Source organism: Thunnus thynnus, chromosome 14, assembly GCF_963924715.1.
Source record: "Thunnus thynnus chromosome 14, fThuThy2.1, whole genome shotgun sequence".
Lineage (NCBI taxonomy): Eukaryota > Metazoa > Chordata > Actinopteri > Scombriformes > Scombridae > Thunnus > Thunnus thynnus.
This window is the reverse complement of record NC_089530.1, coordinates 8,545,090-8,565,874: the sequence shown is the minus strand read 5'-3', so window position 1 is coordinate 8,565,874 and position 20,785 is coordinate 8,545,090. Positions and strand designations below refer to the sequence as shown.

The 20,785-nt window shown below is 44.1% G+C and overlaps 1 protein-coding gene across 1 annotated transcript in view; it reads left to right on the top strand.

Moving 5' to 3' along the window:
- The first annotated feature begins 2,423 nt into the window (after positions 1 to 2,423).
- The window catches only part of fgfr2 (fibroblast growth factor receptor 2), a 39,425-nt gene continuing 21,063 nt past the window's right edge, over positions 2,424 to 20,785 (top strand). The window contains exons 1-6 of the mRNA XM_067609619.1: positions 2,424 to 3,024; positions 5,287 to 5,542; positions 12,863 to 13,120; positions 13,519 to 13,593; positions 17,841 to 18,010; positions 20,070 to 20,193. Coding sequence (XP_067465720.1) covers positions 5,362 to 5,542; positions 12,863 to 13,120; positions 13,519 to 13,593; positions 17,841 to 18,010; positions 20,070 to 20,193 — 808 coding nt within the window. The 5' untranslated portion in view covers positions 2,424 to 3,024; positions 5,287 to 5,361. The remainder of the gene's footprint in view (positions 3,025 to 5,286; positions 5,543 to 12,862; positions 13,121 to 13,518; positions 13,594 to 17,840; positions 18,011 to 20,069; positions 20,194 to 20,785) is intronic.

The following is a 20,785-nucleotide window of genomic DNA, read 5'->3' as shown; positions in this document are numbered from 1 at the left end:
AAAATAGACTTATCTGAGACTTTACACTTTGTAAGCTACAATAAAAGATACAAACACCTTCATGTGATCAGAATAAGAAAAAAAAACAAACAATAAATGACTTGCACCAGGTAAAATATTTTCACTCACACAACAAGTAAGGAGCGGTTAATGTGAAGCAATTAGCTAGTCCATGGACAAAGGGAAGTAACGGCTAGTTGTTGATTAACTCACTTCAACAGCATCTTAAATTTGCATAGCAGCAGGAGGGACGCTTAATGACTGGAGAGTAGCTCAGGCTCAGACATCACTCACAGCTTCAATCGTTACAGTAATAAGAAGTATTCTCACCATTTACACACACCGCTGTTATTGGAGAAGCTTCCCGATAAACCACCCTCCTGATGATTCAACAATAACAAGGGATCAATATGTTTGTCTAAGATGCTGATGGCAAGCTATTGCCTTGTCACTTTCTTTCCTTCTTACTCCCTTTCCTTGTTCTGAACACTGTGGCCGCTGGCGCAGGAGGGATTAAGGAAGAAAGAAGAGTGAAGAAAAGATTGGAGATGAAGAGGGACAATGACAGGTTGACGGATACCATAGCGCAGGGGCATTGGGTCCATCCAGTTCTCAGTCAAAGGCCCATGAGGCTCTGCTTGATGAGGTTTCTTTCAAATGTGTGATGCTTGAGCAGCAGAAAATAAATTGGGGAACTGTAAATAGACTTATGTAGAGGGAGGAAAGACACACACACACACACAGAGCGAGAGAGAGAGAGAGACAGAGAGAGAAACAGCGGGGGGTATTTTGTGCCACCCTTGAAAAATGAGTCAAACTCTCCTTCCTCACCTCTCGCTCTCTCTTTATTTCCAGCCAACCTGTCAGCTCCACTGTTATCTGATGGCTTTACTGGTGGAGGCAGAGATGGGAGAAGAGAGAGGAAAAAAGAAGAGCGAAAAACAGACGTAGAACTCCCCATTCACAGGCCAAACCTTTGCCTTGGAAAAAAAAAAAGCCTTGTTAGTGCTTCTTTTCAAAATGAATGGGAGCGTTTTCCCTCCCTTGTTTAAAAAAAGTGGGCTTCAGCAGTGGAAGTGAGACAAAAATAAAAAAAAAAAGTCTGTGGAGATTAGAGTCTTCCACCCTCCCCTGTGTCTCTTTCAGAGCACTTATGCTTGAACCAATGCAGGAGACAGCTTGAAGCAGTGGGGGACGAGCTACAGGGGGCCAGTCTTCAGTCTCTCTCTATGTAGATGTGGACAGATTTCATTTGTAGAAAAGTTATGAACTTCAGTTATTCCTAACTCTGCAACAATGCAAATTAGATCAAACTTTTATTTATTATTTACTTTTTTACTTGGTCTTTGCTCTCATGTGATCATTCTGTAATCACAGGCACTGCGCTGTTTAATACAAGATGCTTATAATATAATGATTGTGATGTGATATTTGCTGTTGTGCTCACTGTGTATGCAGTGGTGGAAGAAGTATCTGGATTCTTTACTTAAGTAAAAGTAGCAATACTATGCAATAAAAGTTTTTTCTGTAACAACAATGCATCATACTTAATGAGCTGATCACATATTTGGTGTGTAAAATATCAACTTGCAAATAATATAAATTTAAGTAGCACAAAAAGGAAATACGAAGTACAAGTACTTCAAAATTGTACTTAAGTACAGTACTTATGTGCTTCATTACTTTTCACCATTGTGTGTAAGTCACTCGTAATCCTAATGTGTATATCACATATACAAAGACACATTACATCCCCCAAAACATGACAATAAATCAATCTAATAGCTGATCTTTTTTTTATCCCGCTGGTTATATCTTTGTTGTAGCGTATTTTTGCGTTGATTTTGCGTTGTTATGCATTTCCATGTGCATATATGGCTTTAAAAGACAGCTCTCACTCACATCTGGTAAAAGTGGAAGGCAGATGACTTGCCAAAGTGTCCTTAAGCAAGACACTCAACCCTGATTTGACAAAGTTTACTACATAGCTGGCTGAATATTCACCCCAACCAGAAAGTGAGAAAAAAATCCCAACTAATCTCACTATTAATTACTTTATTGATATTGTAACAGGTTGACGTCTCAGCCCACATACAGCATCTAAATATAAGGAAACGTCTGCATGGATGCTCTGTGCGTCTGTGTATGCGTTATGTGCGTCTCTAGTCACTCTTTGGCCACTGAGGGGCGTTGTTACTGCAGCCTGACAGCTCCGGAGCCGAGCACAGGCCCTCGGATTAGACCCAGTTAGAGCAAGTTGAGCGCAGGACAGGCAGACAGACAAGCAGGCAGGCAGCGCTGCAGTTTGATGGGCGGAGGGAAGGCAGGGCCCAAGAGCACTGCGGCCAGGAAGCGGCTCGAATTACACTGGGGGTGCTGGGGGGGAGGGGGGGGAATGACACCCACTGGAGTGAAGGAGGAGGGCAGTGTGTGTGGAGACGTAAGGAGGAGAAAAAACCTAGTAAACCTGACAAAGCGTCTGAGAAACCGTGCGAGGACGGCGGAAGAAGAGAAGGAGACGCGAAAGACGCTCTTTTCACCAGGGGAACGCGCACTGATGGATTTAATGACATTTTGCATCGGACAACTATCCTCTCGTACATTGTAAACCCAGTTCCACCTCCTTAGTAGCTGCAAACTTTCTATTTAGTTGACAAGTGCGCTGCTGGGGGAACACTGGGCATGTTTTGCGCCCTAGAAGAAACTTGGTGACGGGGAGGAAAGTTTCGGGGGGACAGCGCTATGGTTTTTCGAGCTGTGTTCGAAGGATAAAGTCGGATTTCTCTGCATGGCATTGGACTACGCTGCCTGTCGGGTTTGGAATATATTCTCTGATCTGAGTTGATGCCGGCTGATTGTGGAATAGTAAGCTGAAAAAGGCAGCGTCTCGCAGATTTTTTTTTTTTTTTTTTTTTGGTGCATTGTGGAGTTGGAGACATTCCTCCTTCTGGATTCAGCCCATGCTCTCTCCTCCCTTATCTGTGCATGCCAAAACAGAGATCTCCACGATTTCAGTCCTCTCTGGTAAGTATTTTCTGTTTACGATCAAACTCAGCTGGGAAAAGTCTAAAGCTTCCTCCGAATCTCATCTGTCAAAATTTCGGCTGTCATGACTAATAGGCTGCGTGGTAGTAGAAATGCTTTGCGCGTTTTAGGTTCGTACTGTTTTTTTCTTGTATCTGCATGACAAAATGAGAACTGTTTTACTTGTAGTTGAATTTACAGAGTTTTCTAACCAAGATGTCCTCGTGCAGACTTTGCAGAAGTCTGTAAAATATGCAAAGTCTCCAATAAAGTTTTTTTTTCTTTTTTTTTCTTAAATGTGCATCCAAAAAAGAGAGAATGCATTGGACATAATCATCAAACATTGGACATATAGTTTTTAAAATCATCCTTCATTATATGTTAAAGTGTATTCAGTAAAATCAACCCTTGTTTATTTTAGAAGGCGAGGAACCACACAGCACCTTGCATCATCACTTCAGGGCCCATTAACAAGTGTCCTGGTTATTTATTACTTTGCTTAATTTTCTACATTGCATTTATGGTGCCAATTATCCCGTGACCGCAGTTGTTTTTTCACTGCTTGGTGCCGGAGCCCTAAATCACTGAGCAGCTCCAAATGAGCCCCCATTGTGGAAAAGCCAACTGATTTGAATTTCAATAGGATTTCAAACAGTGCCAAGAAATTTCATTCAAAGCCTGGTTTAAATGAAGGCTGTGGTCATGTATGGAGCAAAGTCCCTCATGTGTCCAAATGTCATGTCGTCAGTAACACGATAAAGACCGAATTTTGTAATGAGGAGCATATTATATCCTCATTTCACTTTCTTTCCTCTGTTCCACTTTTCTTGTGTTTTTAGATGTTATTCATATCTGAAGGCTTTGGTGTATCTTTTTCATTTGACCCTTTCAGTTCTTTGAGTGTGGTTATATTTAATAGCTGCATAATAATCTATTTTTTAAAACACAATTTTAAAATATGTAAAACAAATGGAAGTTATTAGGGTTCTCTGGTCTCTATTTGTCCTGCTGAAGTTTTTAGACAGCGGAAAGCTCAGTGTTTGATTGTTGCACTGATTGGTTCACTCTCAGTACTTTTCAGATTGGTTTACTTTCATTAATAATTCATATGTCTGAGCTTTCACTGTGCAGAATTAGTTGCTTTAATTGCTAAATCAAACCGGCTCAATTCCCTTATGAAGTCGATATACATTCATGGATTCACCGGGACATCATGTGCGCGTCCACCGGTCGGACTCAGTGTAACCCCTGAGGGGTGAATTAAAAATAAATCAGGGTGTGCACGTTTTTCAGGTTTGCTCTCTAAAAGTCAAATTACATGTGTCTTTGCGGGTAAAACCAATCGATATCTCCAGCTGGAGCAGAAGGAGCTCAGGGAAGCGTGACTTCACCAAACCTCCAGAGACTCTCCAACACGGTTGAAGCGCAGATGTCTGGCTAAACAGATCGGTGTGTGTGTCCCAACATTGCAATATTGCATTTCAATTAAAGCCTTACTGGTTTCATAATCAAGTCACGGAAATGCAATAAAAGCCCCTTACGAATACAATTAACACAAATGTAGCAGCGCGGGCAACAGGTTTGACGCATCTGTTGCGCACCGGAACAAACGATGTCTAACGAAACGAAATTGGTGCCAAATCGGCTGATCTGGGATATTTTCAAAACATATTATGACTCATCACTTGAGACCGGATTTTATGATCAGTTTGGAGGAAAATTTAAAAGCAGGGACATGTTGCTCATCATGGTAAATGAAACGCATTTTCTCACACCAGATTTGTGTGATATTAGACTGTCATAAACTTAAAAGAAGTCTGATCTTTGAAGTATATTTCAAAAGTATGAGTCAGTCACCAAACTGGTTAGTCTGTGAATACTGAGCCTTATAGAGCTAGAATGTCTCTTAATTGGTTTGTCTAAAACACATACTGAAATGCACACAATTATAGAAAGCAAAGGCTGGTTGTGTGTTGACTGCTGGTGCCTCAGAGCTTCGGTATGTCTGTGGCATGGCTTGTTTGACAGCATTTTGAAACACTTGCTCCACTGTTGCTTTCTCTTGCTTCATTCTTGTATCTGATTTTGTCTAAAATATATTAAAGAAAGTGGAAAATGGTACAGAAACAATGAATTCACACTGAAATATGCTTTCTTTTTGTCATCTTTCTTCCTTCTTGTCCACGCTTCTTTCTACATCTTCAATCATCGCTCCGCCACCACCTTCCCTTCTTCATTTTCTCTCTCCCTGTCACCTCTCAGCCCAGGTGATTGGGTGAATTCCAGTGAGTGACAGGCCGACCCGGCAGCAGTTGATGGTTGGGCGGACCCCCTCAGATGGGATCAGTGTCCAGGGGGAGGTGGAGAAGGGGGGTATGGGGAGCGCTGGCCCCCACTAACGGGATGGCCTCGTGGGCCTGGCTGCTGGCTGCCGTCCTGCTGTCCCTGCTGACCGTCAGCGTGGCCCGGCCGCCCCTCACTGCCACCAAGGAGGAGGAGGCCACTCTGGAACCTGAAGGTAAGCAGTGGGGGACAAGATGGGACCTGAAAGAAGAGCTGTGGAGGTGGAGCAGGGTGTAAAACCATTTGTTGGGGTTGTTTTTAGAGAGCAGGTGTACTTGTGTCAGGATTTTTCCCCCTCCTTAAACCTGACCTTAGAGTCTTTTTTAACTTTTGCATTTTTTTCCTGTCCTCATCTAACTTGCATCGATTATATTCTACTTATAAATGTGGCTCTTAAAGTTTTATGTCTTTAACAACATGAGGAACAGTGATTTCTGCAGTTTAACCCATTTGAAGATAGAATAATGAGGAAATAAAAAAGGAATGAATTTCTTGATTTGACGTTTCACTGTTTCCACTGTTAGTTGTTCACTTACAAGTTAGTATTTAAAGCTTCTTGTTTGAAAAACATGAGATTATTTAGACCTCATTGAAAATCTAACAATTAGGAAGGTTGGAGTTTATGTACGGTTTTGGTGGATTAAAATAAAAACAGAACAGAAACAGCTATAACTTTGGCACGGCGAGCCTCTTGTTTTCCTCACTGTCAGGCGTGTGATTCACACTTTTTTTGTTTTACCTCTCCTGTTGATGTCTGTGGTAGTTCAGGGTATACTTGAGTGTTAAAGGCAGGTTTGTGAACCCGTGTGGGAGGACAAGGGAGAGCTGTGAAGGAGGGTGGGACAGTGTTTATGCTGGCATCTCTCTCATGCCCTGCTTGCCTGGAAAGAAGCACATAGAGTGAGGGAAAGGGAAAAAAGTTCTACTTTGTTTTTCTTTGAGATACAACTGCTCTGCTCACTTTGTGAATTCCAATATTTTAAGGCCATTTTTTTATTGGCAAAAACTTCTGAGAAACCTTTTTGTGAAAGGCCTTCTATAGTGCAGACAGCTTTTTTTGCATATTTTCTTTTGAGGCTTCTCCATTTTTTTGTCTCTAGTCGCGGAGTCTGGTCAGAGACTAGCTAATTAGAGTTGTTGTGATGGATGGTAAGTCACATTCCAAAGCTTTTTGTTCCCCAGCTTTAATCAGCGTACTAATTGTAACTTAGGCCAACAACAGAGCATCACTTTTTAAAGCCACCTCCCCATCTCTCTACACACACACATACACACTATGTACCCTCTCCTGCCCTTTGCCCTAGAGGTCAGGTATGGTTCTTACCTTGATGAGAGGCTGCCTGAGTTCTCCTCCCCTGTTGTTGTTTTTGTTGTTCTGTCTCAGACTGTTTGGCTCCAAGCCGGTGGGTTTTGAGCCCCACATGGCCCGGATGCTCCGCTACATGGCCACAGAGAGGACAGAGGGAGGGAGACAAGGGGAGCTCTCCAGAGTTATACAATCCTCCAGGAAAGTTCTAAGAGGATTTGTGCATATTTGACTTCTCCTTTAGATGGAGAGATTACGGAGAGCTGGGCAGCGGTGAAGTCATGTGACTGGAGATTAAGTGGCTAGACCTGGGGGTCACATGATGAAGGATCAACAGGGCATGGACAACCTGGCCTGGCTTATCTGATCCCGAATCAGTTTTTCTGCTGCACATGGAAAACACATTTTTTTTTACCGCAGCTGTGTGTGATTGAATCAGTGTGTTTAAGCCTCTAGTTTGTTGTCTACTCCTTCTGTTTACTGCTGCTGGTCGACTACACTGGTGTCACCTGTAGGGCATAGATGTTAGAGAGACAGATTGACTGGTCCCGCCCTCTCTGTCCTAATAACACCCCCCTGCAGAGATGTTTGGGATTCCCAGCCCCCCCTCCCCTTCACCCCTCTCTGCCCTGCGGCCTGGTCACACCGCTGTAAGTGTGTGTGTGTGTGTGGGAGAGCAGTGCTGTAGATTCATCAGATTGCATATCAATGTTGTCTCTATAGAGCTAACGCCTGCACCCCTGGTGGCCCTACTAGTTTGTTTACCTGTGGCTGCTGTAACAGTAGAAGTGGAGCAAGCGCGCTGGTCTAGGCCTCCACAACAGGCCTATTGTTGTCGCTGTAGCCACTTCAGTATCTATGGGAGTGTTTACCTTGCCCAGGCGCTCTCCATTTGCACAGTGATTAAAATACTCTGACTGAGCGGAATAACAATGGCACCAAACACAGGAGATGTGTATTTGTGTGTCCTTAACATTGGTATTCTTCGCTTTGTGGTGTGTTCAGGCCCCTTTTTTGCATATAATGTGGAATAAATGTGGCACCAGGCACATTGGAACACAGGCTGAATGTGAGTGCAGCTGACTAAAGTCAGCTCATAGTTGGCTGTACTTTCCTGCTCTCCCTGCCAAACTCTATTCTTTAAAAAATATTCTGATCAGCGTGGAGGCAACCACTTCAAAATAGTCGAGTGGTTAAATAATTTAAGACTACGTTATGTGTCAAGGATGAGTCTTTCATGCTCAGACTGACAAAGAAAAAGATGGATGCTTGTTTTACTTTGTTGGAGAGGTTTTGGACTCTGTATGAATAAAATTACTCTGTGAGTACATTTCTTTATATATTTGCTACATGATTTCTACTCTTAATATAGTTTCCACCTGTATACCGTACTTCATTTAATAAGAAACATAATCAGCCAATGTCAAATACAGCAGCACTTGTCTATATTTCACAAACGCTTGTGATGACTCCTAATTAATATTAGTTTCCATTAGACAGCTGGCAGTTGTGTGTCTGTGTGTGTAAATGTATGTGAAGTTGGGGAAGTCAAGGAGTTGCAGGCTTATTACCTATCTGCAACACTGTGCTATTTACACAGTAGGAGTACAGCTGTAAAAGTATAAAAGTGTCAGCTGGCAGGTTAATGACATGAAGTGTGTGTGTGTGTGTGTGGTGACTGTGGTGATGGCAATGGAACTGAACTCTAAACAAACGCAGTGTGACAGCCGGTGGTGTGACCGGGGGTCAGTTGGGCTGAATATACAGCCTTTACACAATGACTTTTATTAGCCTGCCGTTGGCTGGTGTTAATCTTGAAGGTTTGAGTGTGTTGGTGGCTGAGTGTGTTTGTGTGTGTGTGTGTGTGTGTGTGTGTGTGGACTGTTATTTGCCTTGGCTAATGTGCCAGAAAATACCTTGTCACTTCACCGTTCAATCTCACACCAGGCCGATAAGAGGCAGGGAAGAGCTGCTACCTGTGCCAGATTGTACCTCAGTTCTCAGCAGACTGTCCGCTGTACGGCAAGAGGCAGAGAGGAATCTGAGCCAGCACTAACAGGGTGCAGGATGATGGAGGAAAACACTAAATAACATTAAAATACAGACGTTAAGAAATCAGAGCTGTGATGTAAAAGTATTGATGCAATTTCCTAATAAAAGTAAGCAACATTTTGAAATTATTCTAGATTTTTTTTTTGTCAAATTCCATGAAGCCTCATATTTGCAACTACTTTTAAGTAGGGCACATTTTTAACTCACAGATTTGATCCCTGCATCATCCTTACATCAGCCAAAGTCACTGAGCCTCCTGTGTGCCTCACTTTTCTGGAAAAGTGGCACTAAATGTGTATATATCCTGCTGTTTGCATATTTTATTCTGAAGATTAATCACCAGAAAGCAGAGTAAAGTAGAAGGAAGGGTCCCCATGCCTTCACATTAAAGAAGATTTTGGGAGATAAGGTGTAGCCAGTGGGTTAAAGGGGTCGGGTGGGGTTCAGGGAATGCCTTGATGAGGGGTGAAGGGGTGGGCAAACCGGAGGAGCTGTTGCCATGGACGCCAGCAGGAGCCAGTTCACAGAGCTGCTCCTTTGTCATAATAAAAAAAAAAAAAAGCCATGGAGGGATTTGAATGTGAAAGGATACAGACATCAGAAAAGAAGGAGAGACAAAAAAGGGGAGAAAAGTCCTGGGATTTGAGTACGTGAGCAGGATACAGAGGAAAGAGGAGGGATAAGAGGGGCAGCAGAGATAATGTGATTTGGCAGTGTGTGTGTGTGCCTGTTAGTCCGCATGCATGCTGAGTGTGTCCCTCTGAGATGGCAGTCATTACATTTAGTCCACCTATCCCGTTGTGCGGAACGCGACAGGGAGGAAATGGAAGAATAGACTTGCGGCCGAATGAGCGTCTCCCGCAGAAGTAAATTCATAAGATCGTTTACGTAAGAAAAAACTCGTAAACTCCTCCCTCGCCGCTTTGCCAACGTCTCTGCTTGGCTCTTGACGGACAGACAGAAAGACAGACGGGCAGGCAGGATAGCAGACATGGCATCAAGGAGATGATTGTGAGAATCACTTGCTGCATTTTGCCGCAGACACTCAGACTGTGAGACTAATTATTGCCAGCCAAGACGGTGCGAATGAGGAGGGTGAGTTAGCGAGGAGTGGACAACCTGAATCTATCACACCTGATAGACACATGTAATAGCTGTCAGAGAGAGAGAAAGAGAGATGGGTTTTGAAATGGAGATGTGCTTCAGGAGAAGAGAGGCAAAATTGGTTGTGATGATGGAGAGAGGGAAGAGGAGCAAAGCTGTTTGATAGAAATTGAGCAAGAGTCTGAGTGTGCGCGTGCGTGTGTGAGAACAAGAGAGATGCTCCCGCCCCCTCCTGTGGTGCAGAGGGGGATGAAACTTTGCAGAGATGAAATATCTGCAGTGAAGTGTTTCAACTCTTCAACTCAGCATGCCTCCCTACTCTCTTGTAAACTCTCATCAAGTGGAGCAAGGAGTGTGTGTGTGTGTGTGTGTGTGTTTGAGCCTTTATCTCCTGCTGTGCATGTATATGATGCATGCCTTTATCAAACTCTGTATCCTAGTTTTCTCGACGCGTATGAGGCTCCTTCAGGTTGCATTCACTGTATGTGTTTTGTGTGCTTACATGACACAGGTTCCCATGAACAATCAGGCATGCTGGAGGTGTCAACAGGTTTTGGAAGGGTCAGGGTTAGGTCAGAAGGGTCAGGGGTGTGAGAGGGTGAGGGGGTTTGTGTGCAAAGCGGAAGGGGAGGTGAAAGAGGGAAATGAAGGGGCAGCAGCAGCAGCAGGAGGAGGAGTTGATTGAGGGGGACAGATGGAAGCAGCAGAGATAAGAAAATGATGAAGGCAGAGCTAACATGTGCATGCTGTCTTTAATCAGACGTTTAGACTGCTTTCCTTTCCTTTGTATTTATTTTCTCTCCTTCCATCTCTCCTTCGTCAGAGCTCTCCTTGTAGTGCAGCACACAATCACGCACGCACATCCATGTGCTTGTACGAGTTATTATTTTTCTATAAAGCGCCTCCCTTTCTCTTCTACATGCGGACAGACTGTGTGTATGTGTGTACGAGTGCGCTTGTATGTTAAAATCCAGGTGTTGTGTCATTACGTCAACCTCATTAAGGGGCCCCACCACCTTGAAGTTGTCCATACACGCAAGCTTCACGCAGGCTGCTTAGTGTCCCGGCAGTTACAACATCTTTCTAATGTCCTACCTTAAACAATAAAGGTAAAACTGGAGCCAGTAATATTATCAAAGTGAAGGCAGAGGCATCCGGTATGGAAAACATGTCATAAAAAGGAAGAGGAGACAGCTCCCATCAATCAGCACAGGAGCTCCACCTCTTATCAGACCACACACTCAGTTCTGGGCGGCGAGGGAGGGGTTAATTATTTCCGGATCGAAGGGGAAGCGAGAGAGAGAAAAAGACAATACAAGGACTGTACCTAAGTGTGTCTACTTGCCCAAGGGGAACGTTTAGAGACTTGCACACATGCCTCGACCGCTGGCTCGCAGCGGAATGACTTTCCCTTCCTGTTGAAGCTTGAGTGTGTGTGTGTGTGTGTGTGTGTGTGTGTGTGTGTGTGTGTATACTTTACATTTAACACACACAGCAGCACATAATGGGGGTAGGATGTTGTTGAAAAGGTGTACTGAGGTACAGGAAAGGCTGGGAGTGCCACTGCCTCCATAATTACACCTATCAGCCTTCAGCCAAATGCATATACGCTACTGTACCTTCATCACTGCCTTCTCCGTATGCTTTTACACTGTTGCTATTTTTCCCCCTTAAATGTTTTTAATCCCTCTTATTTTTGCCCCTTGTGAAGACAACGCACTCGCACACACAGTTTTGGACATTTTTGTGCTGCAATAAAGAGGAAAACTTGGAATTTCTTCCAGTTTTTGTTCTCACAGTGAAGGGTTTCAGATTTTGTGCATGATCGTTTGTGTTTGTTTGTGTGTGTTAAAAGTCTGCAAGAGCCTCAGGGTGACTGGAACTGGCTTTAGTGTATACAGGAGAAGCCAGCTTATATTTCAGGCAGGTTTTCCCCCTTTTTTTTGCTCAACATTCAGCCAGAGTTAGTGTTTTCATAGACACTGACAAAAATGTGTCCTGATGTAGAAGTGCAGTCTCAGCTACGGATACTCCAAAAATCCGTTTGATATATTGGACATTCACCTCGTTCTCACCGTGCAGTTGTACAAGTCAGAGGACACGGTGTACACACATGCATTCACAGGCGGACTTGGATTTCCTCCCAGAAGTGAAGGTTTTATGCACTTTGGAGTCGAGCGGAGTTTCTTGCTCTCTGCCTTGGCCGGCAGATCCTGTGCAGGGGTTGTAGATCCTCCATGGCCATGTTATGAAAGAGAACGAAGAAGAGAGAGATGAAAAACAGAAGAGTCAGGCTATAGCCAGGTCAAGGTTTTCGAAGTTTAGGCGCACAGTCAAAACCAGAGAAAAGCCAAAAAACAGAGCGCCCCCCTCCCCCCTCCCCCTCTCCTTTCCCCTGCCTGACAACTGCTTCCGTCCTAGACCTTTCTGGCTGCTTTCCTCTCTGATGGGCAGACGTGCTGGAGTTTTATTACCTTTTTTTTAGGATGCAGAGATCTGTCTGTACTGCTCCTGCTCACCCACACACACTGGCTGCTTGGCATCTACGCTGAAAGGGGGTGGTGGTTTGGGGGGGGGGAGGAGGCTGTCTCTCAACACAGTGATGTCCAATTCTCACCTGTTCTCAAAGCATTGATTGTTTTTTTTTTGTTTTTTTTCTTCTACACACGCTGCTCTGGCCGTAACTGCATGCTCTGAATCTATAAACGCCAATCACACTGTACACTTATAAGAGAACAGTGGTATTTTCTGAGGGCTCCATTTCAAGTGACTGACTGGGAGTTTGTGGTACCGATATGTTGGTGTGACGGTTTACAAAAATGGGCCTCCCTTTTCTCTGTATTGCTCCTCCTGCATAAGTTGATTTAAGTGCATCCAATGGGGGTTATTTGGTGTTTTTGTTTCTTACACTATGGCTTGTTTCTTCCTCTCCCACCTCTCTTTCCACCTTCTTGTGCACCCTCTTCCTCCACTCCGTCCTCTCCCTCCTCTACCCTTTCAACCCCTCTCCCCACTCCCCCATTCGCTCTGCAGAAGCATCGAACAAATACCAAATTTCTAAGCCCACGGTGTGCTCAGTGCACCCGGGGGAGGTGTTGAAGCTGAGCTGCCCTCTGCCGCCGACGGGGACCATCACCTGGACCAAAGACGGCAGCTCTCTGGGCACCAACAACCGCACCCTGATAGAGCAGGAGGTGCTGCAGATCCGTGATGCCACGCCTAAGGATTCGGGCCTGTACGCCTGCACCAGCGTGGGCAAAGACACGGTCTGCTTCATAGTGAATGTCACAGGTGAGTCAGGGATCAAGCAGGACTGGACAGGACAGGGAGTTTGGAGATTTAGGGCTGGACTGATCTTTGTTGAGTCCAGAAAGTAGCCATGGAGCAGATGTGGTCAGGTAGACAAACATTGGTTCTCCCTGAATGACTCTGGAGTCTGTTGAGTGACTGTGTGTGTGTGTGTGTGTGTGTGTGTGTGTGTGTGTGTGTGTGTGTGTGTGCAACTACAGTAGCATTAGACTTGATTTACCAAAAAATTATCCCACTCTAGCATTTCCTTTAAGTATCTGTGTATCTGAAAATTTTGCGAGAAAGTGACTGCATGAAAACCTGTGCATGCAATACTGTATGTGTGTGCGTGTGTGTACGGCTTGAGAAAGGATGGCAGTAACCGTGGTTACTCTGTGCAGATGCCATCTCGTCGGGGGATGATGAGGACGATACAGAGCGATCGGAGGACACAGGGGCGGACGGAGAACAGATAAGTGAGTATGGGAGGACGAAAGGAGGGGTGAATGAGTTAGTGATTCGCTACCCTTCCTCCCATAGGTTAGGTGCCCATGAGCAAGGCACATAAAGCTGACAGTAGAAGCCTGGGGGGGCCTGTTGTTTCTGCATAATCACTTTCTCTGTCTGTTTAATGTTTCTCGTGTGAACTCAACCCTCATTCCTAGCAGCTACAGTGCAAATAACCACATTTTACTTTGTATAGTAGCATTTGGGAAATTAAGGGACATTTGAGATGATTCCTACTGAATATACACATTTAGGAAATTGAAAAGAGATTATTATTATTTCCTCATATCTCAGGTAAAAGAAGTCTTTAACAGGGCTTAAACATTTGGACATATGTTACTTGTTTTAAGCTATGCCCTAGTCTGATAAATAACGAGTAGTCCTCAGCAGCATGTCAAAACTGGAATGCTGATTGTGATAGCCAAACACTTACAAAGACTTAATCCCTAAGCGAAATAATCTACTTAGCTTTGTCAGTGTTTATTAGCACAGTTCAGCCTGTGCGCTTAAGATTAAAGGAAGAGGGAAAGCGGATGGTCTTAATTTTTTCATTATCGGGAGGAGATAGCTGTTAACAACGCCAAAACTCATGCACCCACATCTCTGCTATTCTATACCTTAGCATTCCTGTCTAGGCCTATATGGTGAGGTTTTGGAGTGTGTGTTGTGTGTGTGTGTGTGTCTCCCAGGCGAGCTGCTCCAGGGAATACAGGGATTCCTGACATTCCTTTAGCTAGTGTCTCTCAGGTAGTCGGGCCTCATGGAGCCAGCCAGCTAGCCAGTCAGTCAGTCAGCTGGGCTCATCCATTATGAAAGACGCCCATCTGGACCCAGTTACCCACCTGATGGGCCTGTGTGTATATGTGTGTGTGTTTGTGTGTGTGTGAGTGTGTGTGTGTGAAAAAGAGAAAGTTTTTACCCAAGTTTTTCTGTGCGTTGGTGAGTATCTAGGGTAGTAATATGTTTATGTAGCCACGTGCACACATGCATGCGTTCACATACACACTCAAAAAAGGGGCTAGAGTGAAGATGAGGGCTTCCACATCTTGTTAAAATTCTCCACACGCATTGCGTCTCACTGTGAGTCCTCCTCCTCCACTTTTGGGCTGACTGTAATTGCCTGAAATCCATTAAATATGGGGGAGAGAAAGGAACTCAGCAAGAGGAAAAAAATGGGGGGAGAGGGAAAAGATCCAGCCATTCTGGTGGTAATAAGCTGTTTGAAAACAAAGGGAAAGCTGTTCTGGCAGTACAGTCGCATTTTCTCGCCGTGTGTGTTTCTGAAAATTCAAAACCGAGATTATTATTAAAAGAAAGGAGGAAGAAGAGGAGAGGGAAAAGAGGCAGGATGAGGGAGGGGGGTTGTTGGATCAGTACCAGCACTTCTCTGAGCATGGCGTGGAGCCTTGGCCTCGGGCCGAGGACTGGAGTGAGGGAGGAGGGTGCGTGTAGGCGTGGGAGGGAATGAGAGTGGAGAGTGCGGGGTGTAGTTTTATATTCGTGGCTTTTTTTTTTTTCTCTTCTGGAGCACTCAGAATGGGTTGGGCATCAGGCCACTGCAAAACAGAGCATTTTGATTTCAACTTTTGTATAGAAGATTGAACAACATAAGCTGGTGGAAAAAGATAAAAAAAGGAGAGTTTAGTTGTCTATCGTCAGCGGTGGGTGGTGTTATTGGAGGAGACATGGGAGAGCCTCCACAGGGATCTGTGAGGGAAGCTGTGTTTAGGGGACTGGTGAGGGTGGGGGGGCGTAGGAGGGTAGCACTGATGTAATGATGAAGTTAAAGAGCCACGTGGAGCTTTGCTTTCTGCATTTAGTCCTGTTGTTACAAATTCTCCGTCCTGTTGACACCTTTACTCATTATTGTTTACATCATCAGTCAGTGTGGCTCCCATTTAGATAAAGCTGCACACGACAAGATTCTGGTGGAAGAATTGACCTGCCTCACTAGTGTAACTAACATCATGACAAATAGTTAAGACAGAAACATAAAGCTTGCAGCCGAAGTGTCGTGCACAGCCAAGAAAAAACTGTTTTTCCACTGTTAAAAGAAAAAAATGATGTTTGGCTAACCACAATCAAATCTGATCAAACTACACAGCACAGTCCTCATGAAGCTGTGCTTTAAGTGATAAACTTTTATCGTATTAACAGTATTTTTTCCTGAACTTTAAATTTGACTGTTGCACATCTAGTAATAAATATTTAATATTTTCAGGGGCAAAACGAGGGACCTGCAGGATCTGACTTTATGGTGTCACCAATAAGCACTTCTTTATTACAACATTGCAATCCAAGGAATTTGGTGATTTTGAATTTTTCTACTTCTTGAGCTAAATAAACCACCTGAAAGCCTCTTGGATATGCTAAAAAATGCATTATCACATAGTTGAAAACAAGGCTGTTTTCCCTAGCTCATGAAAAGTTGATGTTTTTAGAGATACACGGTTTTCACAGGACGATGACGATAGGTTGCTACTAAACTGTATTCTCAGTTTCAAGATGTATTATAGTAGTAGTATTATTCAGCAGATATATGCTAAAGAGGAGGATGTCACAGCTAAATGTGAAATCATCTCACCACTGAAATACTACTTTGGAACGGTGATGGATTTAGCTCTCTGGAGGAACTTTACGAGAGAAAAAAAATGTTGACTCATAGCGCAGGAGTTAGATAACCTCAGCTCACCCCAGGCCAGCTTAGGATAAACAGCCGTGAGTGGGGATCCGGATGCACGGGGCTTTGGGGGCGGCGGGGGTTCCTGGAGGCCACAGCAGTTGGGCCAGTGAAAGTTTGGCTTCATCTGGAGAGAGGTTGCAGGGTCGTCTCGTTTGAAGTGCTGCCCCTCCGGACGGAGAGCATGGGAAACAGGACCGCTCACCTTTCATGTCCCAACCTCATCCTCTGACCCAGCTGCCAGTTTGGGAGCAGAGGTCATTTCGGGGAGACAGCCTCGCGACGGGCCAGTCTCCACCTAATCTATCTCTGTCTGAACGGACGTAGTGATGACAGGAAGAAATGGAGGGGACTGAGAGGTGAAGATGCAGAGGAAGAGGAATACAGATAGTGAGAGTGAAGAGGAAGAAGAAGAAAGGGGGAATGACTAATTATAGTTTGAGCACATAGCGTATGCATCCATTCAGGAAGGAAGAGCACTGTTTACTGACTTTACTATCCAAGTATGCGTGTCTTGTCCGGTTGTGCATGCCAGAGAAAATGATGGGAGGTGTCTGATAGTATGCAGATTGGACAGGCGGGGAAGAGAGTGGAGGGTGGGCACTTGAAGCAGAAATTCCTCCTGGACCTTAAACTTATGTTTGAGGGTCACACTGAAGGCAGTAGTGGTCTTATTTGTAGGTATTCCCTCTGTTCCTTGTATTCCTGCTATACAAGAGAGGAAGTAATGGTGTGGAAGACAGTTTGGGTTGTTGTTTGACTTTGGGTTTCTCTTCCCTCCTGAGCCCCATCTGCTTAGGCAATCACGCTCCCAGGTGCAGAGAGAAAGGGCGGGTGGGGGGCTCGGAGGAAAATCCAGCTGACTGAAAGACAGAAATTGGGGGAAAAGAGGGAACTGGGGAATGGACAAAACATAGGGAAGCTGACAGATTTCGGTAGGAGAAACAGAGACAGTTTGGCATTGATAAAATCTGGATAAAAGTGTGCATTGAAGACCCCTTTGGTAAACGTGACATTCATTTTCTCCCCTGACAGCACATAATGATTTTCCAAGGGTGATAAGCATCCCTGGCCCTGCCGTCCATATCTCTCCAAGTGACAGGCAGATAAACAGGGGAGCTATGGTAATTGGAGGAAGTGGAGGGAGGAAAAAAAGCTGCTAAGTGGAATGAGATGAAATTGAATGTGATGGTCTAGTTACCCTCTTGGCAACGCCCAGGCACATTCTCCCCTCAGAGCTGATGTTTTTTCCCCCTCTGCAACACCCCGCCGAGCCTACGGGGAAAGTGTGTGTTTTTATTTAACTGTGTGAGTGTGGAGCTCTGGGTTGTGTTATGCAGACGGCGGGTCAGTCAGTGTTGCCAAGGGGGGTCTCTAGGAGTGTTAGGAATGGTTCAGGTTTGGCTCCTCTGCAGTCACGCTTCCCTGTATATCTGTCTTAGCCAGTCCAAAGCCCTGAAGCCAAACAGTTAATACTGAGGACATGATTAGGAAATCTCACCCTGACTGAACACCAACTGTTCCCCTTGGTTGTAGGCGCCCCATACTGGACCTCGTCAGCAAAGATGGAGAAGAAGCTGCATGCGGTGCCAGCTGCCAACACAGTCAAGTTCCGTTGTGCTGCAGGAGGCAACCCCCGGCCCAAGCTGCGCTGGCTTAAAAACAGCAGGCCTTTCCGCCAAGAAGACCGCATGGGAGGGTATAAGGTAGGATAAACAGTAATACATCATACCTTTTTATTACAAATGTCAAGTTACTGCTTTCTCAGACTTTTTCTTCTCTCTGTGCTACATTATTTCTGGCCATTTTTTTGAATGTATTTACAAGGGATGTCAGGCCAGTTCTTCCAATCGCTCTCTGGCTGTCCTTTCACCCGTTTTCCACCCTTCACTAGAGAGACGGGAGGAGAGTAGACAGAGGAAACGAGGGCAGGGTTTCTGGTGTGAAATTGGAATTGCTCATCCGTGCGCCTCCTCTCAACAGGATACTTTGCAGTTTCTCACTGTAACTTGAAATGGTTCTTTACCCCCAACAATTAGAAACCTAAGCCTGAGACTTAAGGGTTAAACGCCCCTAGACAGTAATGTATAGAGAAAGTAGGTAGCGTCAGGGTTGAAATGAGTTGAGAATGCTGAGGTAACGAAATCAGGGAGAACAGGTCCCACTGGCTTTGGTTGGAGACTAGTATGCGATTCTGTTGTTATGAAATGTGATTTACAAACACTATTGCTTAGCCGGTTCAAGTTTAAATGGAAGGAGGTTGTTGTTCTGTGCAGCCTGCTGATTACACATTCTGTGTAAAAAAAAAGGAAACTGACTTAATTAAAACTATAAATTAACTCAGCTGCATTCCCTAATTCCTGGAGGAAGGACCAGAATAATGACAAATTTGGTGGCTATCACTTTTTTTCCATATCAGCAGCAGACTAAAAAGAATATGACTCTCTATGCACAATGCTGTGGTTCCAACAAAAGAGCTGTTTTACATGTGAAAGTGTTTCTCATCCTAGTCTAGTTTCAAGAAATAAACGGCCCAAACTGATTTATACCGTATATGCTGGAAATACCTGATTCTGCATGTCATGGGAAAGTAAAGCTAGTTTGGTTGTGTTTTATTTCCTTTTTGTATAAAAAGCCTGCAAACAGCTACAACTAGTCTGAATGTGAAGAATTCCTCCCTTGTGACGAAGTCTGTTTGGATTGGAGTTTAGTTATTTTGCTCCTAAATTCCTTTCTTTGTCTCTCAAAACAAGCAGCACATACTGTAAAACCTAGAGTCCCACTGATGGAGTGGAACAGCCGTTTAAATAGACAGTTATGAAATTAATTTATGAAAAGATCCAGTGATGCTGAACAAGTATGAGGTTCCTGGTTAATGGCTGATGGTTTATGAGGAAACACATCTCCCTGCCAGGAAAGTTTAGGAGCAGATTATGTTGATGTAGCTGTTAATGTCGCTTCCCTTTGGCTTTCAGTGGGCTCATTACAGTGTAGACAAAAAACAGTCACGACGTGACGGAAATGATACAGTCAGCCTGTCAGATACACTGTGGGCAGCTCAATTCCCTTTTTTCTTCGTCAACAAATGTTGGACAAAAGCTGTGCCTGAGCCCAGCCCTGTGGCATAATCTCTCCATTGTGTGAAATGTAGGCCTGCACAAGCAGAAGCTACAGTCTCTCTTCAGTCTGGAGACGGAAGCACTATTGTTAGCTCACACCTGTAGATTCCACACACAGGTGAAACTATTTTTACAAATAATTCTGAATAACTGTGTGTTTGAAATTGCTTAGAGTAGAAGGGTGGGGTTTACTACCCGAGATAACAGCGACTGACAGAAGAATTAGATGATTACAGGGAAGTATGCTGGATTCTACTCACTGTATTTGTCAATGTAATTTTACCTTAAATCATAAAACGTGCAAACAATTGTTTACTATTTTATCCAATTTGTTGCGACTCCCACTTTTCAGAGTAAGTGTAAAACTTTCAAATGAGTTGGGATAAGTTTCACAGCAATACTCTGATTTTGCAAAGTCATTGTGGTTGAATCAGCCTGTCAACAACCTCAATATTGTTTTCCAGCACACTGCGTCAGCTCTCATCTTTCAATCCTCCAACCAAATCCATTCTTTCACTTTCATTTTTCCGCTTTCATCTTTCTGATTTAGTGCTAGCTCTACATGTCTGTAAATATCAACTGCTATTTTATGTATTTATTGCTGTGAGTCCACTTATGACAAGAAACCGCTGCCTCCTTTACGCAGGTGCGTAGCCAGCACTGGACCCTGATCATGGAGAGCGTGGTGCCGTCGGACAAGGGCAACTACACCTGTTTGGTGGAGAATGAGTTTGGATCTATCAACCACACCTACACTCTGGATGTAGTAGGTCAGTACCATGCACAACATAAACACAAGACTCAGAGTACACTTGTGTAGGAGTGGAGGGAAAGAGAGGTGGAGGAAAGGGAGGCCGGTGGTGGAAAGAGTTCTCACAGTGAGAATAGTTTGTGTGTATGTGTATTTGTGTGTGTGTGTATGAGCTGTTTGATCGCCCAGGTGCACTCTGGATGCAGGTGCAGGTCAAGGAGTGCAGCCAAGTGTGTGGAAGCTAAACACACATGTGTCAACAGTTTTAATGTAGCTTTTTCATTTATATAATTTTTCTCATTTTTATTCATTTAGTTAAGTCCCACTTGCATCATAGTATCTTGTGTGTATGTGTATGTATGAGATAGGATTAGGTCAAACAGTCTGTTTGAAGCAGCAAGTTGGTAGTTGTTTCACATCTTGACTACAGGTAAAAATTAACTATATTAAAATATATAAAATATATTTAAGCTTTTTTTTAAAGGATCAGTTCACCCAAACCATTATTTTTTTTTTCTAATTGGAACTACATTCTATTGAAGATACATTCCCAGAGCACACTGGAACATCCTGATGAATAGGAACACTGTTCCTGGAAAAAAACATTGCTG